We start from the raw sequence: 25,387 nt of genomic DNA on the forward strand, positions 1-25,387 counted from the left end.
TCAACAACACTTTTCCAGACAAGACGATCTGCTGATTGTGCAAATCTGGGCCAAGGATGCCAAGGAAAAAGCCCTGCTGTTCATAAGGACGGCTGAAAACATAGTAATGTTCCGGGAACATCAGTGTTATGGATGGGTTAGTTCAGGCCTGCTCAGAAAGCTTTGACATATTTTAAAAAAAGTATTTATTTGGCTGCACCAGGTCTTGGTTGCAGCACACGGGACCTTTAGTTGCAGCATGTGGGATCTAGTTCCCGGACCAGGGATCCCACCTGGGCCCCTTGCATTGGGAGTGTGTAGTCTTAGGCACTGGACCACCAGGGAAGTCCCCAGAAAGCTCTGACATATTAAAAATCAGCTTAAGGTAAATTTAATATAAAAGGTTTTTACATCAGTCAATAAAGGTGTTGTCCTTATTATTTTCCGGGGCTCATCGAATTTTACAAATGACGTTGTAGAAGGTGAAATGTATGCCCCTGAGAGACAAACAAAGAGTTGGATGGGTTTGGGTAGAGTCCAGGGTAGGGTCATTTGTGTATTAAGATTCTGTTTTCCACAGTATGCTGCTGCTACTAAGTCACTTCAGTCGTGTCTGACTCTGTGCGACCCCATAGACGGCAGCCCACCAGGCTCCCTCGTCCCTGGGATTCTCCAGGCAAGAACACTGGAGTGGGTTGCCATTTCCTTCTCCAATGCATAAAAGTGAAAAGTGAAAGTGAAGTCGCTCAGTTGTGTCTGACTCTTAGAGACCCCATGGACTGCAGCCTACCAGGCTCCTCCATCCATGGGATTTTCCAGGCAAGAGTACTGGAGTGGGGGTGCCATTGCCTTAAGTTCCTCAAAAAACTAAAAATAGAACTACCATATGACTCTAGTAATCCCACTCTTGGGCATATACCTGGAAAAAATCATAATTCAAAAAGATACATGTTTCTCAATATTCATTGCAGTAGTCTTTACAGTAGCCAAGACAAGGAAGCAACCTAAATATCCATTAACAGATGAGTGGATAAAGATGTGCTACATAAATACGATGGAATACTACTCAGTCATCAAAAGAAATGAAACCATGCAATTTGCAGTGACTTTGATGGATCTGGAGACTGCCATACAGAGTGAAGAAAGTCAGAAAGAGAAAAACAAACGTCATATAATGTCGCTTATTTGTGGAATCTAGAAAAATGGTACAGATGAACCTATTGGCAAAGCAGCAATAGAGACACGGATATAGAGAACATACGCGTGGGTACCAGAGGTAAGGGGGAAGGAAGGCAGTGGGAGGAACTGTGAGCTTGGGATTGACATATATACATTACTGATACTATGTATAGAGTAGTTAAGTAATGAGAACCTACTGTCTAGCAGGGAACTCTAGTCAAAGCTCTAGGGTGACCTAAATGGGAAGGAAATCTGAAAAAGAGGGGACATATGTATAGCTAATTCACTTTACAGCAGAAACTAACACAGCATTGTAAACCAACTATACTCCAATAAAAATTAATTTAAAAATTAAAAAAGGATCGTTTTCCAGAACATAGCATCCTGGACGAGGGGGAGAACCCCAAAAGACTCCCTCACACAAACAAAACACTCTGACTTTGGTGGAGACAGACCAGATTGGAATCCAGTTTCACCTCTCCCTGAAGGTTAAACGTTTTCATCCGTGAAGTGGGCTCTCCACTGCCACCAGTGGGGTGCGGTTCTGAAGGCTGGATGAGGGGAACCAGGGAAGGCGATGGAAGGGAAACAGTCTGCTGAGGCGGTTTCACTCCAGCCCCTGAGCCTCTGGAGAGGCCACAACAGGGAATCTCTGGGACAGGGGATGTGCAGGGGACCAAAGCACAAGGCTTTAGTCTCTCGTCTTCCCAGAGCATGTCACAAGGCACAGCTCTCGAGTATCATTTTCTCAATGTTCAGGAACTTGGTGGGAGAAAGAGTGATGCACTGCGGCTTAGGTGCAGGGAGCAGTGCCTGCAGTCCGCCCAACACCCAGAGGATGCGGGACATCCAGCAGCAGATGTTACGAAGACACTCCTCGGTCCAGGTCTGGTCTATTTGTTTCAGCACATACATGTCTCCTGCAGAGTTTCCAGACTCCCGGTCATCACTGATGTCTAAGAGACAGAGAAACACACTCCTGTAGAAAGATGCTGTCGGTTAGCAACAGACATCTTTCTTCCTCTCTTAAGAAAATGGACCTCATCTCTGCACAGAATCTAAAATACAAGTAAACACAAAAGAAACTGCAAACAACCTCTCAAACACCCACCACCCAGATATGCTCATATATTTTAAAAAATTTTTATTTATTTCTTTGATTTTTGGCTGTGCTGGGTCTTCGTTGCTGTGCGCAGGCTCTCTCTAGTTGCGGTGAGTGGGGTCTCTTCTCTAGAGCGGTGCACGGGCTTCTCACTGCAGCGGCTTCTCTTGTAGTGGAGCACGGGATCTAGGGTGTGTGGGCTCATTAGTTGGGCGTGAGCTCAGTAGTTACTCCGCGGCATGTGGAATCTTCCTGGACAGAGATCTAACCTGTGACGCCTGCCCCCAGATACGCTCATGTCAACATTTCCGTTTCTGTCACTGTAGTCTTCTCCTCTGGGAACATGAGCATGTGTCAGTATATGACAGATGCCACACCAGAGCCAGAGGACTAGGCTTCAAACCACGTCTCTACAACGTGTAGACGTGAAGTAAACGTGTTAGTCGCTCAGTCGTGTCCAACTCTTTGAGACCCCATGAACTGTAGCCTGCCAGGCTCCTCCATCCACCGGGTTGTCCAGACAAGAATACTGGAGTGGGTTGCCATTTCCTTCTCCAGAGGATTTTCCCGGCCCAGGAATCAAACCTGGGTCTCCCACATTGCAGGCAGACTCTTTACCTCCTGAGCTACCAGGGAAGCCCAGTATGTAGACAGGTGACCTGGTAAATGAGGTCATATGCTCCTCTGAGTTCTGGTGAGGGACAAGTGGATTAAATACACAATATGCTCAGAACTGGACATGGTGGAAGACAGTGCTTACGGTGTGAGATCAGGATGCCTGGGGCAGGAAGGGCATCTCCCACAATTGCTGGGGTCTGCACGTCCACACGTGTGCCCGTCTGTTGACGGGTGAACAGGCCTGGACTGAGTGTGTGCATGTGTGCAGCTCTTATGTCCAAATCGACAACACAGGATCCAACTTAAGGCAACATGCTTTTTTCACACCACTTACCATGAAAATATTTTCAAGTAAATAAATACAGATCTGCATCTGCATCTTAGCGGCTCTGGTGTCTCCCACTGTACAGATGTACCAATCTGTCTATGCTTTCCAACTGCTGATGGTCTGCATAATCATTTGGAGTTGTGTTTATGAGCTCTCCTGGTATGTATCACAGAAATTTAAAAGGAAGTCAAAGACCAGAAAAGCAATGGTCCAGTAGATCAAAACAAGACTATTTTCCACTCCTTTGAACCAACCTCAACTTAGTGAAGTGGCTTATTCAGCCCACTCAAGTCTAGTTATGATTTAAATCAGAAGCTATAATTTAATACCTGCTCAACATTAAAAACAGTAAGATCATTTGAATACAAATTTTATTTAATAAAAAGGCTACATGATTCTTAACAAAATAAAAATCAGAAAAACTTCAAACGCTTCCCTTCCAACCCTGTGGATGCCTCTGTGTTGCTGGGCTACCAGCCCCACCCCATGACCACGCAGCCTGGACGGGGTGCGTCAGGCACCGCCGGGCGCCAGGGAAACCTAGGTAAGAACACGCCTAGCCCATCTTCCAATCAGAAGTGAATGCTGGCCTTCCGAGCGACAGGCGAGGTATGTGCAAGGCTAGAATTCTGAAGGGTCACAGACTTTGTTCCAGGGAGTCAGTCTTGCTCCTAGTTTGCATGTCTGTGGGTCTGGACTGTGCGAAAAACCGGCTTGTCCACGAACTCCACGGTGCACAGTTCCGGGCCGCCGTCCTGGCAGGGCGCATGCTCCAGCTCCAGCACCACGATGGTGTTTGGGGTCGAGGTCACCAGGATGTGCTGAGGCACGAACAGGGTCATCTGGGGGCCCCGCACTGGCCAGTAGCGGCCGAGGTTAAAGCCGTTGATCCACACCTGACCCTGGAGAGAGAGAAAACCATCAACCCAGCTGTGCTGACCCCTGAGGGGCATGAGAACCTTGGTGCAGGGGGCGTGGGGTGGGGAAGCAGGCAGTGTCCCCAGGAAGATGCTCAAGTTGGGCAGGAGCTGGGTGGGAGAAGCCACTCATCCCAGTACCCACCCTGCTTCAGGAAGAGACGTGTTTGGTCCCTCCTGTGGCTTCAGTGCCGCGCAGGTCAGCACTGGATGACACTGCGGCACAGTCACCAAGTTTCTGAATTTTGTCCTGGGTCCGGCGCGACGTGGGGGTGGGGTGCCTGTCTGCACATGCCCGCCTCTGCCCGAGGCCTCTGTACACAGTCGCCTCCCTGCCTCCTCAGGAGACGAGCTTTGCCTCTGTGCTCCCCCCTCCTCCAGGCAGATGGGGGCCTTGCTGCCGGAGGTAAGCAGGAGCCCAGCAGCCCAGACACATGCGCCCTCTAGAAGGATGGGGAGTCGAGGAGGGAGAGGCTGGCCGCCCAGGTCGTCTACCTTCTTGCTACCTTTTGATGGTTTTCACACCAGCATAAAAGTGAGGGGTGGGGACTTGCTTCAAGGAGCACAGAGTATCCTACAAGCTGCGAAGACTTCTGCCGATGCTGCTGCTAAGTCGCTTCAGTCGTGTCCGACTCTGCGCGACCCCATAAGACGGCAGCCCAGCAGGCTCCCCCATCCCTGGGATTCTCCAGGCAAGAACACTGGAGTGGGTTGCCATTTCCTTCTCCAATGCATGAAAGTGAAAAGTGAAAGTGAAGTCGCACAGTCGTGCCCGACTCTTAGGAGTAGGAAAAGCTGCTTCCACTGCAAAACCCAGAAGGAGGAGAAAGTTCTCGGGAATGGGGCCCGGGCTGGGGTGTGTCTGCACAGCGTGAGAGCAGGAGCTAGAATTTGCTGTCAGGTGGGACTTAGCAGTTGACGGAATAGGTGGACCATTCTGTTATGGAGAAAGCAAGGGAGCAAAGGAGAGAAGGTCACACACAAGAGAATACCTGAGAAAGGATGGAGGAAGGAAGAAGGGAGGACGAGGGGTGGGAGGAAGAAGCACCAAAATTGGCCCCACAATGGCCCTAATGTCTTGGGGAAACATCCTGCAGAGGTCCAGCCCCGGTTGCCCCCTGGAGCCCTGATCCTGAACCCAGCTCTGGGTGCTCACCCTGGAGCTACCTACTCAGGTCTCACCTTTGGGTAATTTTCAGCCCCCAGGTGGCCCCTGGATGCAAGCTTCCCACCTGGCTTCAAACCTTATTCCTGCCGCCTCCTGCCTGTATGACCCTGGGCAGGTCCCCACTCCCACTGGTACCTGGGGATGGGGGGCAGGCAGGAGGAAGCCGCGCGTGGTCAGCATGGCGTGGCTGCACCCCTCACACCACCCAGTGAAAAGACCTTGGCCTCCACGTCCCCTTGAAAGGAAGCCAGTGATGGAAAGCCACCTGTCTGTCGGGATAAGTCATTTAGAAAAAGGGTGACAGTTTCACACTTCTCAGAATTATTTTACTCTTGTTTTTACCACGGGATATGCTATCTCGATCCATGCCGAAGGTACATGCAAACGACAGCTTCACCAGGGTTTATCACATTGAAGATCTGGTGGTGCCCCGTTTCCGCAGTGTTAGAGAACAGTAGAGGCCGACTCTGCAGTCGGGGTAGGGGCAGATGGGCTCCAAGGGGAAGCGAGGGAGAGCGCTGTGAGCAGCACGTGTGGGCAACCCCGGCCCCACCTTGCGTCCTGGCCACACCGAGGACCAGTCCCTGCCAAGATGCTGCCCCTCCAATACCTCTCCCGCTGCACCGAGCGGGTCTCCTGTGTTGGTTATTGGGACTGGGGAGCTGGGTGAGAAAAGGCGCCCCCAGCTCCCTCCAGGGTTAGGGGGTGCAATTCACCTGGCGGAGGAGATGAGGTGCAGCGGGCTGGGGCCCCAGGAGCACCTTGCTTGACACTGGAAGGTGGCAGGGGAGCTGGGCCACTGTCAGGGGCTTGCACGGGTAGACGGGGGACTGGCACCTGTGGGCTCAGCTCACCCTTGGTCCCCCAACTACCCCAGGTCTAGCTTATCCTCCAAATGCTGCCTTGCTCACAAACAGTGCAGTAGCTGCACGAGCCAACAGCCCTAAAGACCCCCTCCATGAGCTTCCAGGGGTACCACTTCCTCCTGGGAGCCCCTCGAGGTGCCGACTGGACCAGCCGGGGAGGAAGATGAGCGCTTCTGCCTTTGATTCTCCAGTCCCTCTTCCAACTTCCGCTTCCCCGGCTGCCCCCACATTTCTGGAAGGTCCAGCTGCCACCAGTCAACACTCAGGGTGGCCCCACTTCCCAGACTGCTCTGTGACTGACAGATGTAACCCCTAACCGTCACTCCTAGTTCCTCATCAAATTGGATGTAATTTTTCTTCTGACCCTCCTGGCTTTGGATCATCTGTTTAAGTTTTCTTTTCTCTCCCAAATGATCACCCATTTGGAGCCTTCAGCCCCCATCTGGATTCTGCCTCCTAACTCACCTAAGTGACTCTAACATGTAGATATTGTGCCTGGCCCCTTCTCTCCAACCTTCCCCAAACTCAGGCTTACAGGATCTTTGTTGGTGGTGGTTAGTCTCTAAGTCGTGTCCACCTGTTTTGTGACCTCATGCTGTAGGGTCATTCTGTAGCCCACCAGGCTTCTCCATGGAATTCTCCAGGCTACTGCATTTCCTTCTCCAGGGGATCTTCCTGACCCAGGAATCAAACCTGTGCCTCCTACATTGCAGGCAAGTTCTTTGATTTTGGTTAATTCTCCAAAGCAAGAAAAGTCTTCAGGACAGTTTCCCTCTACTCTCCGTCCTGAACAGAATGGGCGTGCGGGGATGCCTATGATAGTTTGGTTGCCCTTCCAACCCAGAGGAATGAAGGATTCGGAGAGCACAGGTCATGGTACATAGTCCTGAGGCCCTGCTGGTCCACAGAACTGTCCACAGAGATGGAGGGCTTGGTGTTGCCCCACAGGGTAGCTACCTGCACTGACCAGCGGCTGGTGCAAGGGAGGAACTAAATTTTCACTTTGAATTAATTCAAAGGTAAATGGAAAATAGCCAGGTGGCCGGTGACTGTTGTGCTGAGCAGCTCAGCAGAGGTGTGGTGAATGCCCATCACTCCATCATCAGACCCATCTCCCTGCTCCTCTCTACTTTCCCAGCCAGTTCTTCAGACACATTCCGGGCAGCGCTGGCTCAGGAGCCTGGAGCCACTCCCCACCCCAACCCACCGCCTGGGCAGGTCCCCCTGCTTCCTCTAACTCTAGATCCCAGGCTCCACATAGCAATCCCCCACACTCCAAGCCTTCGGATCCCTCAAGTGTCCACCCCATCACCACCTCCACAGAGAGAAGGTCATCTCACCCTCCTCAGTCCTGGGGCTTCCAAGTCCCTCGCTTGCCCTTTAATATGATTCTTCTAGTTACTGTCATTGTTTGCACACGCAGTCACTTGTTTGACTACTGGTTTATCAGCTATTTGCAGCAGAGAGACATACAATGTACACCCATGACACCCAGGAGGTAAGACTCGTGGACGATTCTGCCCGGGCAAATACCCAGCCCCACTTCAAGAATACTCCTGTCCCTCCCCTCCCAGCTTAAGAATTTTAGGGACTACTGTTCACAGGCAGAACAATGCAGCATTTGCCTACTCCCTTGATTAACACTGTGATTTTTTTAAAACACAATTTTTTACGGCACTAAAAAATCAGTTTAGGACTTCCCTGGTGGTCCAGTAATTAAGAATCCGCCTTCCAATGCAGGGGACATAGGTTCAATCCCGGGTCTGGGAAGATCCCGCATGCTGTGAGCAACTAAACCCGTGTCCACAGCTTCTGAAACCCATGCTCTAGAGCCTGTGCTCTCCAACAAGAGGAGTCACTGCAATGAGAAGCCGGCGCGGTGCTACTGGCGCATGGCCCTCGATTGCACAACTAGAGAAAGCCTACGCTCCGTAACTAAGATCCAGCACAGCCAAAAAAAAATCACTTTAAAAGAGTCAAACTGAAAAAAAACTATTAAAATATATATGTACATTCTGATTCTTGTTTCTCTTTTAAAAAATTATGCTGAAATTATTGGTGCGGGGAGAGTAGGCCCATGTGATCTGAATAGACATAACTCTTTTTTCCCCTTTTGTTCTAGCCATGTGGCTTGGGGATCTTAGTTCCCTGCCCAGGGATAGCACCTGTGCCCCTTGAGGTGCAAGCTCGGAGTCCCAACCATTGGACCTCCAGGAAAGTTCCTGAAAGTAGACACACTCTTAATCAACACAGTTAAGTATTAATACATACTAAGGCCGAGCATCTGTAGAGTGAACACTGATGGCTTCAGAGTTTCCCTGGGTTGTCCCAGCTGAGACATCTCCATGACAAATGCTGACTTTCTCTGACTGTGGCTTGACCCCTGACAGACTCCCCGCTCTCCGCTAAATATTATCACCAAGGCTGTAATAGTTCCAGTGAAGGACAGGTTCCTGGCAGTGACTGACTTGCTTCTGTGTTAATCAGGCAGACATGTGTCTGTCTGTCTGTTTTCAATTCTCCAGATAAATAGAACCCTCTGAGAAGAATGTAAAACAAAAGATTCAATCCTGGTTTAAGTCATAGCTTCAACATTCTCAAATGTGGTCAGGAGTTCCTTTAACAACACCAAACTTGGGTTGAAGGTTGACTCTGTTCTACTCTGGAAGAAGACATTTAGATACTTGGAAGACTTAAAGGTCCATTTCTCAAGGTTAAAAGGTTCTCACATGCATGATTCATGAGTATTTATGGTGCTAACTTGGGAGGAAAAAATAAAGAAAAAAAAGTAAAACCGTGAGAGATAAGATGTTAAATAAACCTCCACACAGGATAAAACCAAAATCTCCCCTGCCTTCAGACCCCAAATCTGTAGCTGATGCAACACCTTTCCTTCCTCCTTTGTCTAAGAATAAAAAGTTTACGATTTCTCTGTATTTTAGGACAGACCCAGATAGAATCGAAGCCACGAAAATGCAGAATATTAACATAAAGGATGAGTCACTTCCTGCTCTCAGCAAACCCCCAAAGATAAATTCCTTCCTTTTCAACTCGCCCTGGGTGCCAGCATCGCTTGATCTTTTTATGGAGCATCTCCCCTATGACTTTCCTCATGCGTCCTCACATTCCTGGAACGAAGCTAAGAACTGGTAAGCGAAAACCATCTCTAGGCAGCATATACCATTTGTTGCGGAGTCCATGCACTAAAATTTGTAGAGATTCTCCTTTACTCAGAGCCCATTTACTCCTGTTGGCATACAATTCTTACAAGCCTTGTTACTAAATTAATATACATTTGGGCAAAGGTGTCTATCTAGTTTCCAAGTTCACAGGACTTGTGATTAGAAACAATGAAGTGGAAATAGTAAACCTTGTTAGGGGTAGGAGAACTGTAAATCAGGCCAAAAAGAGTTGAAAAAGCATATCAAATTCAGAATGAAAGTAGGGTCAAACAGGGCTAAGACTTCGTGGTAGGCTGCAGACATGCCCACAACTTTTCACAGCATATGCACTCAGGAAGTAGAATCTTGGATGGGGCTGGTCGAGTGTTGGGCAAAGAACATGGAAGAAGTGACATGTGAATTCTGACTTGGGTCTTAAGAATCCTTGCACGTCTGCATTTTTTTCTTTGAACACTGCCAGTCATCATATGAGCAAGCCCAGGTTGGCCTGCTAGATGATGGGAGAGACACAGACCGATCTGTACGGCCTCAGCAGACAGCCAGCCAAGCCCCAAGACGAGGGCCTCCTCACTGACTGGAAGGGCTTGCCCAGCCAAGACCAGCGAAACCACAACCCAGTCTGCCAACACTCCCAATCAGGAGCTAAATAGAGGCTTGCTGTTTGACACCACTAAGTTTGGGGTGGTTTTTTAGACAGCGAAAGCTAACTGATAACACAACTCCATGGCCATCAGTGTACAGCAGCATGCTACTTTTCAGTAAAGTAAATGATGTCATTGAACCCAATTTCACAAGAGTAGGGTTATCCTCTACTAGTCAGTTCCTCTTTCACCAATTAGCCTCCAAATCCCATCTCCAAGTCCCCACCTCTGTCGTATCTGTACCTCTCTCAGGGTTGTTGTAAGTAAGTGAGAGGATTCAGGTGAGCACTCAGCATGGTGGCTGGTGTGCAGGGAGCTCTCCACAAGACTGCTGGTATTGTTTCCCACAGCTGGGCCCCTTTTCCATCCTCTCTGCTGCACTAAATTCAAGCTTCCTTGCTTGTCCCTGGACCACTTCTCCTGCAGAAGAGCAAGTGTTGGGGAATGAGGAAGAAGGGGCTGTCTTATATATCAGACGAGATCTGAGGCCTCCAGTGGTCAGTCCACCCCGGTGGTTGGATGTGGTGTTCCCCATCCTCAAAAATGATGAGCTGGAAATCGGGGTGTTACATCTGTGGGGATGAGCTCCCCTCAAAGTGTAAGCAGAGGGCCCTGAATCAAGTCCTGAGAACTGAAACACAGACAGAGAAAGAAAAGCCTGAGAAGGAACGAAGACAGGGTAGGAAACCAGAAGTTCGTAGACATCAGGAGAGCTTCAAGGGAGGGCGTGGTTACCTGTGTCAGATGTTACTTGCCAAGAAGTTAAGTGAGACATGTCTGGGGAGCATGTCACCATGTCGGTGTCAGTGATCTCAGCAGGGACAGCTTCTGAGCATGGGCGCAGAATTCCTGCCCACTGCCGTCCACTCTACAGACTGAGTCCTTTCCTGACAGGCATCTTCCTGCTGCATTCCCATAAGTGCTGAAGTCTCCCCTTTAACTTGCCTCACACAGCCCGGCCCCCGCAACCTGTACAGAATTATCCATAGAGACTCAAGATTGACGGGCCATCTAGAAGATGACCATCAGGTCTGGAAACAGAGATGACACAATTTCATTGTGCTGAATGCAACTTTCCTTTTTTGCTGTGTTCCAGACTTCATGGCCACTCCCTGTGACGACCAAGAGCGGACAGCTCTTCCTGAATGAGCAGGAAGTACTTGAGTGGCCTCTGACCCCCACCATGCTCCTGAGTCATTCCCCTCAGAGGCTGACAGTGCCATACCTCCAGTTGTGTAGGCTCCAAAATTCTGGAGTCCTAGTTCTGAACAACCTGTTGGGGATTCCCATGAGCCCCTCCTCAGATTCAATAATGTCCTAGAATGGCTCACAGAATGCAGAAAAACACTTTACTGATATCTATGGGGTTATTATAAAGGATACAACTCAGAAATGGCCAGACAAAAAAGATTCACAGGGCAAGGTATTAGGGGTGCAGGGCTGAGCTGCCGGCCGTCTCCATCTGTACCTCCCGCCCAGGTGTAAGCTGTCAAGTGTTCACCGACCCAAAAGCTCCTGAATCTTGTTGTTCTAAAGTTTTTTTGTAGAATTTCATTTCCAGTCCCTGACCCTAACTCCAGAGGTTGAGGAAGGATGGGCTGAAAGTCCCAATGTCTAATCACATTGTCTTTCTGGTGACTAGGCCTCAGGATAGGACGGATCACCAGAAAGACCAAATGATTAGAGAGCTGGAAATGTCAAAAGCAAGATTCAAAAAGAGTCTCCAAATAGAAGATAGTTACCAACCCTTCATTATAAATTCTTTTATCCACGGTTCTTTTACAGCTTCTTGCTTTTCATCTATATTCAATGTTGATTTTTTTTGGTCACCAGCATGTGGTGTCTCCGTTCCCTGACCAGGGATCGAACCTGTGCCCCTGGCAGTGGAAGCTTGGAGTTCTAACCAGTGGACCACAAGCGAGGTCCCTCTATGTAGCTTCTTAATGTTCAAAGCTTAATTCTGGTAGAGGAAAAACCGGAAGTTATCCCAGCCCTCTCACCCCCATGCTCTGTTAGGCACCCAGACCTACTGCAAGTGGTAATAAATGTAGGAAGTCTACAGAGGATATTCATGTGGTGTCCTCCACATGCATCTGAAGGAGAGATAAACAGCACACACGTCACTGCAGAGACAGAGTAAGGGTTTTAGGTCTGGCCCATCTGGCACGCTGGAGCACTGAAAAGCAATGCTCGCTGTGGGGAGTTTGTGGTCGGACGAGAGTTCTGTGCAGACCAAGCGCTGGTCTGTGTCTCTTGGATGAAGCCAAACATGTCAGACCACTTCCCAAAGAAATCCCAGTTGACGTTCGGGCATTTAACCAGAAAGCCACATCCGACCCAAGTATGGCCGATTAATCAGAAGTGACTTTTTTTTAATCTCCTGAATCTCCTTATCAGTGACTTCATTCACCCCATCAAAGTAGTTTCTCTATAACAAGTGAATGGCAGAAGTCAAAGGGCCAGAACAGGGGCCTCCACGGGGCCTCCCAGATGGAGGATAGAGCGGGTTTGGTGTCGAAAGGCAGAGTCTTAGAAACCGCCCACGCTTTGGGTGGTCCATCCCCTCTGCATCCCCCTGGTCTGCTAAAGTGCACATCCTCCCAAACTCAGAACTCCATGCCCTGGGAGGGGGTGTGTGATCTGTCTGCCGTGCATGTGTCGATCGCTCAGAACCTCAGGAGCTGACATGGATGGTCCATGGCAATAGGGACCACCGCTCGCTGGAACAGAATAGAAAACGCGCATGCTCTGTCCTAGGCATGATAAACGTGTGTTCTCTGACCTTCAGACCTAGGCAACCCAGGCTCACAAATCTCAAGGACAGACCTTCTGGTGTGTGTGTGTGAGGGGGTAAAGCTTTACTGAAATGTAATTCACATACTATATAACTCCCTCATTTCAAGTATACAACTCAATGGTTATTAGTTTACTAAAGAGCAATCCAACCATCACCCCAAAGAAAAACTCTTCAGTCTTTAGTATCCACCCCCACCCCCTTTCCCTAATACCCCCTTTTCCCTGCTCTAGGCAACCACTCATCTTCCTGGGTCTATAGATCTGCCTGTTCTGGACATTTCACATACATGGTACCACATGGTATATATGGTTTGTGACTAGCTTCTTTCACGGAACATGTTTTCAAGGTTCATCCATGTCGTTCATTTGTCTTTTTAATATTTTGATTTATTAACACTGCTGGGTGGACTTTTCTCTAGTTGTGGTGAGCAGGGCCTACTTTCCCTCGTGGCGTGTAGGCTTCTCACTGCGGTGCCTTCTCTTGTTGCGGAGCAAGGGCTCTAGGACGCACAGGCTTCAGTGGTCGTGGTGCACGGGCTTAGTTGCTCTGAAGCATGTGGGATCCTCCCGGATCAGGGATAGAACCCGTGTCTCTTGCATTGGCAGCTGGATTCTTTACCACTGAACCACCAGGAAAGTCCTGTTCATTTGTTTTTACTGCCAAATAATTTTCCATTAAACGGATAGGCCATAGTTTGTTTATTCATTATTAGTTGATGGGCACTTGGGTTTTTTTACCTTTTAGTTGATTCTGGATAATTCTGGGTAATACTGCTCTGTACATTTGTGTACAGTTTTTACCTTTATTTTTGGCTGAACTATGCAGCATGTGGGATCTTAGTTCCCCTGCGTACTGGTTTTTGATGAGACGTATGAATTAGATGAGTTTCTTGGGTTCTAAACACCCTGACATATTCATAAATATTGTGTGCACATGTACTTTAAGATTAAATTTTTTTTTTACTTTTGACTGCACTGTTTCTTGGTTGCTTTGTGCAGGCTTTCTCGAGCTATGGTGAGGGGGGCTGTGGGGGCTATTCTTCGTTACTATCCAGGAGCTTCTCATTGCAGTGGCTTCTCTTGCTTCAGAGCACAGTGGGCTCTGGAGAGCGGGCTCAGTAGTTGTGGCTCACGGGCTTCGTGGCTCTACGGCATGCAGAATCTTTCCAGGGATAGAACACGTGTACCCTGCATTGGCAAGTGGATTCTTATCTACTGCACCACCAGGCGAGTCCTGTACATGAACTTTTCAAGCATAAAGGTGCAGAAAACCCATCAGACTAAGTAAGTGAAGAGCTTCTGCCTGGATCATTAGTACAAGCTCCCCCTGGACTTCGAGGCCCTGTACATGCTGCCGGCCTTTTCATCTGGGCCTCCAAGTCAGACAGACCTAGGGCTGGGGAGCCTTTTCACCAGCATGTCTGTACCTCACACCAGATACTGAGGTCTTTGAGCCTCTATCTGCTCATCTGCAAACTGGAGACACTACCAGGACATCCTACCACAGGGGCCTCCTTTGATGATTATAAAGATAGTGTCTCTTAGGTGCTGAGCAAAATGCCTGGGTCAGTAACTCTTGGGTGTGACACTTCCATGACCTGGCCAAGGTGAACCCCTTTGACCTCCAAAAACATGCTATGCTTTTCCATTTATTTTTTTCCTTTATATCTGCTATTCTTTCACTTGGAAGTTCCCTCCCTGACATAACCTCTGATTCTGATGAAGGACTTACCCATCTTTTGGGTGTGTTTCAAGCTCCATCTGAGCCTTTAGCCCTGCTCATAACTCCTGGGAAAGATAATGCTGTCTTTATGCGTTACATCTCTTGAAGGTTCTTTCTCTAAGCCATGGAGCTGATGCCACCTGGTGAGCCACCGTTTGTGTTGGCTCTTCTCGTGGGCCTTGGTCCCATACCCCCAGCAACAGCCAAGCCTCTCTTCACCAACGGGACCCTCGGAAGGCCTGCACTCTACTCACCTCCAAGAGGTTTCTTGCAAGGGACCCAGCAACATAATCAAGTCCCCTCTTCCACCTGAAGGCAGTTACAGAGCAACCAGGCCCAGGGAGGAGGCCAGATAAACCGGGCACTTAAAAAAAAAATGCCTCTCGTGAAACTTATGGCTCAGCGAGTGAAACTGGGGCGCCAGCTTGAGTGACGAAGTGTCATGGCTGCTGAGTCCAGACTGGGCTCTAGAGGGATCAAGGGGGACAAAGGGTCTAGGAAGGTTTCAGAGAGGAGTTAATGCCAGTCTTGAAGTTGTGAAAACCCAGTGGGCACAGAGAGGGAATGAAAAAAGAGTGAACAGAGGACACCAAGAGGGAGAAGGGGGCCAGTAACGGGGGAAGGGGACATGGTGGAAGAGCGGGGTGAGGAAGCGGGAGGGAGAGAATGAGCATGCGCAATCCACTGGGAGGATCCGGGAAAGGCTATACTTTGTTTCCGGGTCAGGCCATACTTTGTTTCCGGGTCCCAGCGGCCCTAAATATTGCTTCTGGGCTGCATGCAACAAGGAGTTGGAGAGAAGACGGAGAAGCTGACAAAGTGCAGGAGGAGGAAAAGAGAGAACAGGAACTCGGCCTGGAGGAAGAAGGTGGGGAGGGGGTTTGGAGCTTGCACTTCCTTCTAGAGGCCACGGGGCAGGAAGTGAGGGTGGAGGCAGAGAGATAAGTCTGACAGGAAGCTGAGGAACAAAGGATCTCACCTGATAGCGTCAAGTAGGGTGAGTCCTCTGTGGAGGAGGTGGGGAGGAGGCAGGTGGTTTAAGGGAGGTGGTGAGAGTTAGAGGCCAGCTGGGGATAGGGAAGACTTGCTGGGCAGCTTGGGGACCTCCAGAGTTTGGAGACTGAGGGGACGAATATGCCAGAGAGGCCACACCCGGGGTCCTCAGTTACCGAGAACTAGCAGAGAGAGGCTAGTGCTGAATCCATTCCCAGTGAGGGTGAACAAGGAGTGGAAGGGCAAGGGGGCCAGTGGATTGAGGGCTCCTAAGGAAAAGACTTTTCGCTGGAAAAGACTCTGATGCTGGGAGGGATTGGGGGCAGGAGGAGAAGGGGATGACAGAGGATGAGATGGCTCAATGGACATGAGTTTGAGTGAACTCCGGGAGTTGGTGATGGACAGGGAGGCCAGGCGTGCTGCAATTCATGGGGTTGCAAAGAGTCGGACACGACTGAGCGACTAAACTGAAGGAAAAAAAATGGTGGTGTCGTCTAGGCAGGATAGGGAAGAACTGTGGCCCTGATGGTGGAGTTTCAGGTCATCTACAAGATCCAAGAGTAGACCTGGGAGCCTTGAGAGTTTTGAGGGATAGAAACATATGGCCAGAGAGAGGATGCTGCTAAGTCGCTTCAGTCGTGTCCAACTCTGTGCGACCCCATAGACGGCAGCCCCCCAGGCTCCCCCATCCCTGGGATTCTCCAGGCAAGAGTGCTGGAGTGGGGTGCCATTTCCTTCTCCAGTGCATGAAAGTGGAAAGTGAAAGTGAAGTCGCTCAGTTGTGTGGAACTCTTAGCGACCCCATGGACTTCAGCCTACCAGGCTCTTCCATCCATGCGATTTTCCAGGCAAGAGTACTGGAGTGGGGTGCCATTGCCTTCTCCGAGAGAGAGGATAGTAGAGCTTAAAATTACAGAAAAATGTTCACCAGGAAATATATGCTTGGGCGATAAACTAAGTCTCAATAAATTTAAGAAGATTTTGCAACCATCACCACAATTTAATTTGGGGACATTTCCATCACCTCAAAAAGGAACCCCATACCAATTTTCAGTCACTCTCCCTAAGACTTCCCACCCTAAGTCCTAGGCAGCCATTCATTTACTTTTTGGCGTTTCTGATTGGCCTTTTCTTTTTTTTTGATTGACCTTTTCTGAAGAATTCAGACAAATGGGATCACACAATATGCAGTCTTTTATGATCGGCTTCTTTTACTTAAGGGTCTTCAGTCTTGCAAAACACCTCCAAGGGAATGGTCAGCCTTTGGATGGGGTGTGTTAATCTCTATTCACAGGTGGGCAGGGACCTCCAGGGAGGCCATTAAGTATGATTATAATAGTAAAGCAATGAAAATCAAGTCAAAGAAACAATTTTGAACAGGGAGGCAGAACTGGCTTCCTCCTTGCAACATTCCTTGAAGAAGGTGATGGCAACCCACTCTAGTACTCTTGACTGGAAAACCCCATGGATGGAGGAGCCTACAGTCCATGGGGTTGCAAAGAGTTGGACACAACTGAAGCGACTTAGCAGCAGCAGCAGCTTTTACTTAGCATAATATTTTTCAGATTTATCCATGTAGCCTGTATCAGTAGTCTGTCCCTTTTTATTGTGGAATATCATTCCATTATATGGATATTGCATAGTTTCTTTCTCCATTTATCAGTTGATGGACATTTTGAATTATTTCCAACTCTTGGTTATTTTGATAATGCTACTATGAACATTTGCATGTAACTCTTTGTGTAGACACATGTTTTCATTTCTCTTGGGAACAGCTGGGAGTAGAATTGAAGACAATGGCACCCCACTCCAGTACTCTTGCTTGGAAAATCCCATGGACGGAGGAGCCTGGTAGGCTGCAGTCCATGGGGTCACTAAGAGTCGGGCACGACAGAGCGACTTCACTTTCACTTTTCATGGTAATTTTAGGAGAAATTGAAGAAACTGCCAAACTGTGTTCCAAAGTGTTTGTACCATTTTACAATTTCACTAGCAATGTAGGAGGGTTCCCATTTCTCCATATCCTTGCCAACATTTGTTCTTGTCCATCTTTTAATATTACAGCCATTCTAGTGGGTGTGACGTGGTATTTCATTGTGGTTGATTTGCACTTCCTTAATGATTTGCACTTCCTAAAAGCATTAAGCATCTTTTCACATACTTATCTTCTTTGGTGAAATGTCCATGCAAGGCCTTTGCCCATTTTTTGAGTGGGTTGGTTATCTTTCTATTACTGAATTCTTTATATATTCTAGAACCAAGTCCTTTGTCAGATATATGCATTGAAAACATTTTCTGCCAATCTGAAGTTTGGATATTCATTTTTTAAATAATGTCTTTTGAAGGGAAAACATTTTCAATTTTGATAAAATCTAATTCATCAATTTTTTCCTTTAAGGATTATGTATTAGGTCTCAAGTCTAAGAAGTCTTTGCCTAATGCAAGATCAGGAAGATTTTTCTCCTTCCAGAAGTTTTATATAAGAATTAAGTTAGAAATAAAAAAATAAAAAATGCTTCTAAAACAAAAACACAGAGAATTCCTTGGTGAGCCAGTGCTTAGGACTGTGTGCATTCAATGCTGAGGGCCTGGGTTCAATCCCTGGTCAGGGAACTAAGATCCCACAAGCTGTACAGTATGGCAAAAAAAAAAAAAAAAATATATATATATATATATAATATTAAACAATGCATATTTAAATCACTTATGGTTCAAAGAAGAGATATTAAGGGAAATTAGAAAATATTTCAGACAGAATGATAATGAAAACATATTTCCATAAACATGTAAAAATCAAACATTATAAAAGGGCACTTATTAAACACATGCCATGTGCATCTTCGGCTTCCCTGGTGGCTCAGCTGGTAGATAATCCGCCTGCAATGCAGGAGACCTGGGTTCGATCCCTGGGTTGGGACGATCCCCTGGAGAAGGGAATGGCTACCCATTCCAGTATTCTGGCAAAGAGTCAGACACGACAGAGCAACATTCACTTTCACTTTCACATGTGCGTCTTCTCTTGCAGCTTTTTTTCCAGTATTTTTTTCCCTCTTCTCCTTCAGAGCCAAACTTCTCAAGAAGAATGTTTATCTTTAAGTATCTGTATTTTTCATGTTTCCATCTCCTCCCCCTTCAGTCCTCAGTAGAAGGCTGTTTGGCTTGCAGTGTTCGCTCCACTGGCTTAGCCCTTACTGAGGGTCCCTGTGACCCCTGGTGCTAAACCCAGCAGAGATGCTTCAGTCTTCATCTCACTTGCCTCTTGGCAGCATAAATGCTGTTCTCCTCCCATTTGTTTGGTCTCTCCTCACTCTCCATCATGTTTGTGTCTCTCAAAGATCAGCTCAATGTCTTCCTTTCTTCCTTCTGCATCATCTGTCCTTAGAGGAACTTGTCTACTGGTCATGTCTTCAATGACCATCCATATACAAATGATCTCATTCATATATTCCCAGCCCAGATCCCTCCTCTGAATACCCACCCATAAATCCAACAGCCTCCTCAAGTACCTTCTCTCCGCTATTCCCCATGGCCTAACTCAACTGTCCACATCCAAACTCATGATCATGCTCTTCTAGCACAAATCCTCTTTTGAAATTTCTTCTTTCAGTAAATGGTGTTATCTTCCTAGCAGCATGCCTAGAACCTGAGAGTCACCTGATATGTCCTTCTCTTTCAATACCTATGTCCAATCTATCACTACCTCTTTATGGATTTAACTACAAACATCTCTCAAATAGTGTGTCATTGCCATCTTGTCCCACCAACCCCGTCTGGCAACGAAACTATGGTCCAGCCTCCTAGCCAGTTTCCCTGAGCCCAGTCCATCCCAGGGTCACAGAAACTCATTGTATCACAACCATGCCATGTCACTCTGTTTTGGTGGCTCTCAAAAGAAAGATAAAACTGTAATGTGGTTAAATACCCTGTCCTGATCTAGTCTCTACCCACTTTCCAGCTTCTTCTCTGAACCACAACCCTTCTTCTCTGTGTTCCATACAGTTGAGTTCTCTATGAGTTCCTCATTTTGGCCACTTTTCCCTCTAACCACATAACCTTGGCATGTGCTAGCTCCTCTGCCTGGCGTATGTTTCCCTCCCTTTTCTGCCATGTTAAGTCCTATTCAACCCCTCTATCTCTGTCAAGCCATCATGTTCACATGTCCATCATGTTCCCTAACCACCTTAACATGGGCAAATGCCCAATTATTGTCAACCTCCATATCTCTTCTTAGCACCCATTGCATCTGCAATTGTATCATTTAATTTGAGTGATGATATGATTTGGGTATGCTAGATTTTAAGTTCCATGAGAGCAAGAGGGCTTCCCTCTTGGCTCAGATGGTAAAGAATCTGCCTGCAATGCAGGAGACCTGGGTTTGATCCCTCAGTCAGGAAGATCCCCCGAAGAAGGGCATGGCAACCCACTCCAGTATTCTTGCCTGGAGAATCCTATGGAGAGAAGAGCCTGGTAGTCTACAGTCCATGGGGTCACAGAGTTGGACACGACTGAGTGACTAGCACACACCCAGACTTTAAGTTCGGAGAGAGCAAGAACCATATCCAGTTCTCTTCATTTTTGGATCCTTAGTGCCTGGCACAAAGTCTGGGCACGTCGTAGTGAAAAGGAGCAGGACCCTATGGGCCTTCCCCCACCATGCTTCCTGCCTGCATTTTGTCTGTAGAAAACCTTTAGCCAAAGGATAAGTTTAATCAGAGAACTAAGAAAATACAGAAGCAAAGGAAAATAATCAAATAGGATAAAATAATAATAAAGTCAGTAAGCAAAGTCAAGGAGCTTTAGTTTCTTCTCAAGGGCTTTAGATAATATTAGAGCCGTATCTTTGGAGCTGTGTTGTAGATGCTGAAACCCCCACCAGGTGGAAGACGTTAACTACATGAAGACCAGACTATAGCCCCACGAATTGGCCCCAGGGAAATGGAAGCAAACTGACCCCAGAACTGAAGATTAATTGCACTTAAAATAATCAAGATGACACTGGTCAGGGATTTCCTGGTGGTCCAGTAGTTAGGACTCCACACTTCCACTACAGGCAGCCCGTGCTCAAGCACTGGTCAGGGAACTATGATCCCAAAAGCTGTGCAGTGCGGCAAAACAAATACTCAAAATGCTGTCAGAAAAGCTGTGCAGTGCGGCAAAACAAATACCCAAAATGCTGTCAGACCACTGAATGATCAATTTCAAGGTGACTCAGAGCTGACTGTAGCCCCCTCCCGAACACCTATACAACCCTGAAGATCCCCTTTAAAAGCTCTTGCTCACTGCTTGTCAGTGGGAGGAGGAATGAGCTGGCCTATGGACAGGAGTCTATCCTCCCTTTGGTTTCATACATCTGAAAAAAAGACAACTTTCCTTTCCACTAACCTTGCCTCTTCATTGCTTTTGAGCTCTGAGCACCTGGACCCACTTTTGCTAACAGATTTTGATGCAACGAGACAGCTCTAGCAATACCTGCCTCCTGGGGGTTTTCCCCGAGGGAAGCCGCCACCATGAAGACACGCCAGGAAGGCTTCAAGGAGCCATTGCTCATGGCTCTCAGGTCCGGGGAGGAGATTTGGGGGACATTCCTACCAGCTGCCAAAACCATTTGTTTTGGGGGTCCTCCCTGTTTCTCCCCTGCTTGGCACTGGCCGCCAACATGCGCTTTCTTGGTGGAACAGAAAGACACCCCAGGACGAGTTGAGGAGCTCCCAGACCCAGTAAGTCCACAGGTGTGCACCCGGCTAACTTCTCTTTTGAGCTTGAAGTGCTATTTGGGCATTTTTGCCAGCTGGTTCTGATGTATGTATGATGTTGAGGACTGTTTGTGTTGCAGAGTGTTTATTTGGGACTCCATATCCGTCATCCTCTCAGGGGATTTATGACAGTTCTTTCTCTGGTGTGTGAGTGTGTATTCTGTTTGTGTGATTGGTATTCTTGTCTTTTGTAAAGTGAAAAATTCAGGTTCATTAGAAAAATTTTAGCTATGAAACTATTACTAAAGGAAAAAAAATGATTTTTTAAACACTGGGTGGCCACCAAGTGTTCTTCAAACTCCAAAAAAAATTGGTTATGATGAAAGTCTTTTACTTTTCCATATGCAGTTAGAAAAAACATACTTTTTTTTTTTCTATTCACAATTCTGACCCTGAGAGAAACAAAAATATGCTTAGGAGAAAGCTTGAAGTTAACTCTTGTCCTTGAAATACAAATACAGCTCACGTTGAGACTTCAGACTTGGGTTATTTAGTACAATTTTAAACAAAAAAAAAAGGGAAAGAGGGCTTAGATTTAAACACAATAAATGCATATTATTAAATACACATATTGTACCACATTAAAGAGAAATTGTGCTATGAAAAAAATGTATGTTTTTAGAGGTTATGGAATATGTTCTTAAGTTTGCCAATCAGAAATGCTGGTATAACAGTTCAACTACTTGTTTCTTAGTTTTGTTAAGGCTTTAAAGAGTTAAAAATTGTAATATGTGAAAATGATAGGGATACATTTCAGTATTGAAAGCAAGTAGGATATGTGTTGTCTGCCAGAGAAAATATAAAGGATGGAGATTTTGTTTTTTCCTTTGGTCCCACCGTGTGGCCTGTGGGATCTTAGTTTTCACCAAGGATCAACCCTGTCCCCCTGCAGTGGGAGTTCGAAGTCCTAACCACTGCACCTCCAGGGAATTCCCGGGAGATATTTTTGTTGAAGGATAAAAGGAGAATAACTTTTGGGTGGGAAAAAAATTAGAAATTAAAATGGATATAGAAAATATCCTTTTTTGTAAAGAAAAAGTACTATGAGAAAGGAATTTTGGACACTTAAGATTGATTAAAATTAGATTGAATTTAGTAAGGTAAATGAATTTTAATGGTAAGCTGATACAGGGCAGCAATTTGGTTTTCTCTCTGTTACGAGAATAGAGTTTTCCTGGAATATTGTGCTGCTTTTGATAACAGATCGTAAGTTTCTTTATCTAGGTAACTGAGTTTTCCAGAGGGCCCCTGAGGAATCTCAGAGAAAAATACTGTTAAGAAATTGACAGAATTCTAATGGAAAGCTGTTGTTTTTCTTCTAATCATACTTTTGACCCCAATGTTCAGGATGGAAAAAACTGTTTAATGAAGTTATCACAGAGTCTAACTACTCATGATGTGTACCATTGCTGCCTTTAAGTTTACTACTTAAAATACATGTACAAGGTGTAAAGATTGGGTGTAATCAATACAGTGTATGACCTAGAAAATGCTTCCCTGTCAGCATACCTCTCTCTGCTTGTTTGTTACGTCTAATTAGTTTTCTCCCAGTGTGGATGACTAGATAAATATATAAACAAAAAGTCGGCCGAGCACCGAGGGACATGAATGGACTGAGAGCAGGCAACAACTGAGCCACTCTGGCAACAGTGGAAAATATATTGATTATCAGTGCTTTTTACGGGAAAGGGGAAAATGGTAGAAGTTTTCATATACTGAGGTATGGGGGTCATTCTGGCTTATACATGATTTAATTTGAACTTTAGGCTGACCAGGGCTTCCCTGGTGTCTCAGAAGGAAAAGAATCCACCTGCAATGCGGGAGACCTGGGTTCGATCCCTGGGTGGGAAGATCCCTTGGGGAAGGAAATGGCAGCCCGCTCCAGTATTCCAAATACCCAGCTTATGGCCTATTAGACATACATTGTACATCTGCTTTAACCATTAAGAAGAAAATACATTCAGAGAATAATACAAAGATGCATTTTGATTATTATCCTCATCCATAATATGTCTGCTAATTTTTAAGCGTTTATCCAGGCACTGTGACAAGGCAATCAGACAGAGGTCATGTTTTCACAATACAAAATACTGATGCTAAACTTGAGACTTGAGATTATTTCCAACTCTGTGTCCATTCCCCAGATTAGGCAGGACTGCACCCCATTTCAGCAGAGAGGAACCAGAGCAGCCAACACCCACTGCCTCAAAGAATTGGGGAATACTGGAAGAGAAATGAATTAAAACCAAGTGCCTCTGCCAACTTTATTACTAACTTTATTCTCTATTCAAAACTTTTATTCCATTTCTTGCTCTCTGTCTGTCCTTAATCTTGAAGCGTGTCAAAAAGGGGTGGATTGAAAGGGAACAAGACCCTATGGTCCCCAACCCCCATGTCCTCTGCCTGCCTTTTGTCTGCAGAAAACTTTAACCAGTTTAAACAGAGAATTGGGAAAATACAGAAGCAAAGGGAAAAAATCAAACAGGACAAAATGATAATGGTTGAGTCAGTAAGCAAAGTTAAAGACCTCTAGTTTCTTCTCAAGGGTCATAGATAATATTCTGAGCCATATCCTTGGAGCTGTGTTGTAGACACTGAAACTCCCACCAGATGGAAGAATTTAATTACACGAGGACCAGACTGCAGCCATGACATGAGGTGCCACAATTCCGAGAATTGGCCCCTAGGAAATGGGAACAAACCGACCCTGGAACTGAAGATTAACTGTACTTAAAACAATTAAAATGACACTGCTCAGACCACTGCATGACCAATTTCAAGACGACTGTCAGAGCTGACTGTGCTGTTTCTGCATGTAGCTCCTCCCTCTGCCTATAAAAGCTCTTGCCCACTGACTGTCAGTGGTGGGGGAGTTGGCCTGTGGACAGAACTCTGCCCTCCCCCAGCGCTGCCAGCCTCTGAAATAAAGCAAAGTTGCCTTTCCACCAACCTGAACTCTTCATTGGCTTTAGGGCGGCGAGCAGCTGGACCCACTCTCAGAAACAGAAACCACTAAATATTTGTTGAATGAATAACTTGAGTCATGATAAGGTCTAAGATGAAAATAGGACTTGAAGTAGAGAAGACAATGGTGAAAGAAGACATGTCTTCCAAGAATAAAGGAGAATGAAGCAGGGAGTAAAGTGGCCAGGGGGGAGCTGAGGATCCTACAGACAGGGGTGGATGCACCCCGGGCATGGGAGCATCCCCATACGGAGGTGGGGTGGTCTGGAGAGTATAGAGTTAGGCGTGAACAAGAGAAAACAGGCTTCCCAGAGATTTGCCCCTTTGCCTGGGCCGGATTTTCTTCAGTATAAATAAGAAATGCTATTCCTAGTCAGTTTTCAAAGACGGTATGGTTTTTCTTAGGGGAAGGAGGAAGTTGCTAAAGAAAGTTGTCAGTGAAAATGGGCTAGATGGTTACCTTCAGGCTGACCACAGCATCTTTTGAAGATCTGCTGTGGCCCTGCTCCTGACAAATGGATAAGCGTCCACAGAAAACCCTCCACTCCCCTGAGTCTCACGCAGCACACCATTAGCAGTCTTTTTGATGCTGTATCAGACACAGAAAAGAAGACATCGGAGGCCTAAACGCAAATACTTTTCATGAAGACACATACCTTGGTCCATCCAGGAAACTGGATAAAGGTGTCCTGAGGCAAGTCTGCGATCCCACTGGGAATAGTGAAGTTACCCACATAAAAGGTCGGGAGTGCGTAGGTAGGGGGGCTGTGTGCACGGGCTTTATTGTGGTAGCCCCCGTCACGGCCACCCCAGGTCCCCAGGTGACTGCGTACTGCATCCTCCATGTCCAGCGGGAAGATCTCCCAGTTGGTGAGGATTTTGGAACCAAGGGTCAGGTTAGAAACAAGACCCTGTAAAAGAGAAACAGAGTGATGAGCTGGGGGCTAAAGATGGTGCAGAGAGGCTTCATGTGACTCTGTGTTCCAGCCCTAAATTCCTGGGAAAAGCAAACTGGGATATGAAACACCAACAGCACGTGAAATCCAAACTGTGTGTCCATCAGAGTGACACAGATCTGGCTTGAGGCCAGAGCTTTCGACCTCAGATCCCCGTCTTCAGTGTTTGGTTCAGAGACATGGCCAGAACAGAGGAAATGATGGTTTCGAGGGAGGGAGAGT

General features: G+C 47.0%; 1 protein-coding gene and 2 long non-coding RNA genes across 4 annotated transcripts in view; 1 reads left to right on the top strand and 2 right to left on the bottom strand.

The window, feature by feature from the left end:
* Window positions 1–3,502: 3,502 nt before the first annotated feature.
* Window positions 3,503–25,387, bottom strand: part of GLB1 (galactosidase beta 1) — a 104,156-nt gene continuing 82,271 nt past the window's right edge. The window contains exons 15-16 of the mRNA XM_061395756.1: window positions 24,866–25,120; window positions 3,503–4,108 (exon numbers count right to left, since the gene is read on the bottom strand). Of these exons, the coding sequence (XP_061251740.1) occupies window positions 3,878–4,108; window positions 24,866–25,120 (486 nt within the window). The 3' untranslated portion in view covers window positions 3,503–3,877. The remainder of the gene's footprint in view (window positions 4,109–24,865; window positions 25,121–25,387) is intronic.
* On the bottom strand, window positions 6,336–14,832 carry LOC133235024 (uncharacterized). Its single transcript, XR_009732409.1, has 2 exons — window positions 14,754–14,832; window positions 6,336–13,964 (listed from the first exon to the last, which is right to left on the bottom strand). It is a non-coding gene; the product is annotated as an uncharacterized LOC133235024 (long non-coding RNA).
* Window positions 21,122–24,194, top strand: LOC133235023 (uncharacterized). 2 transcript variants are annotated; one of them, XR_009732407.1, is made up of 2 exons: window positions 21,122–21,209; window positions 23,390–24,194. It is a non-coding gene; the product is annotated as an uncharacterized LOC133235023 (long non-coding RNA). The 2 variants fall into 2 exon arrangements; XR_009732408.1 differs by having other exon boundaries at window positions 21,136–21,221.

The sequence above is a fragment of the Bos javanicus genome, chromosome 22 (assembly GCF_032452875.1).
Source record: "Bos javanicus breed banteng chromosome 22, ARS-OSU_banteng_1.0, whole genome shotgun sequence".
NCBI lineage: Eukaryota > Metazoa > Chordata > Mammalia > Artiodactyla > Bovidae > Bos > Bos javanicus.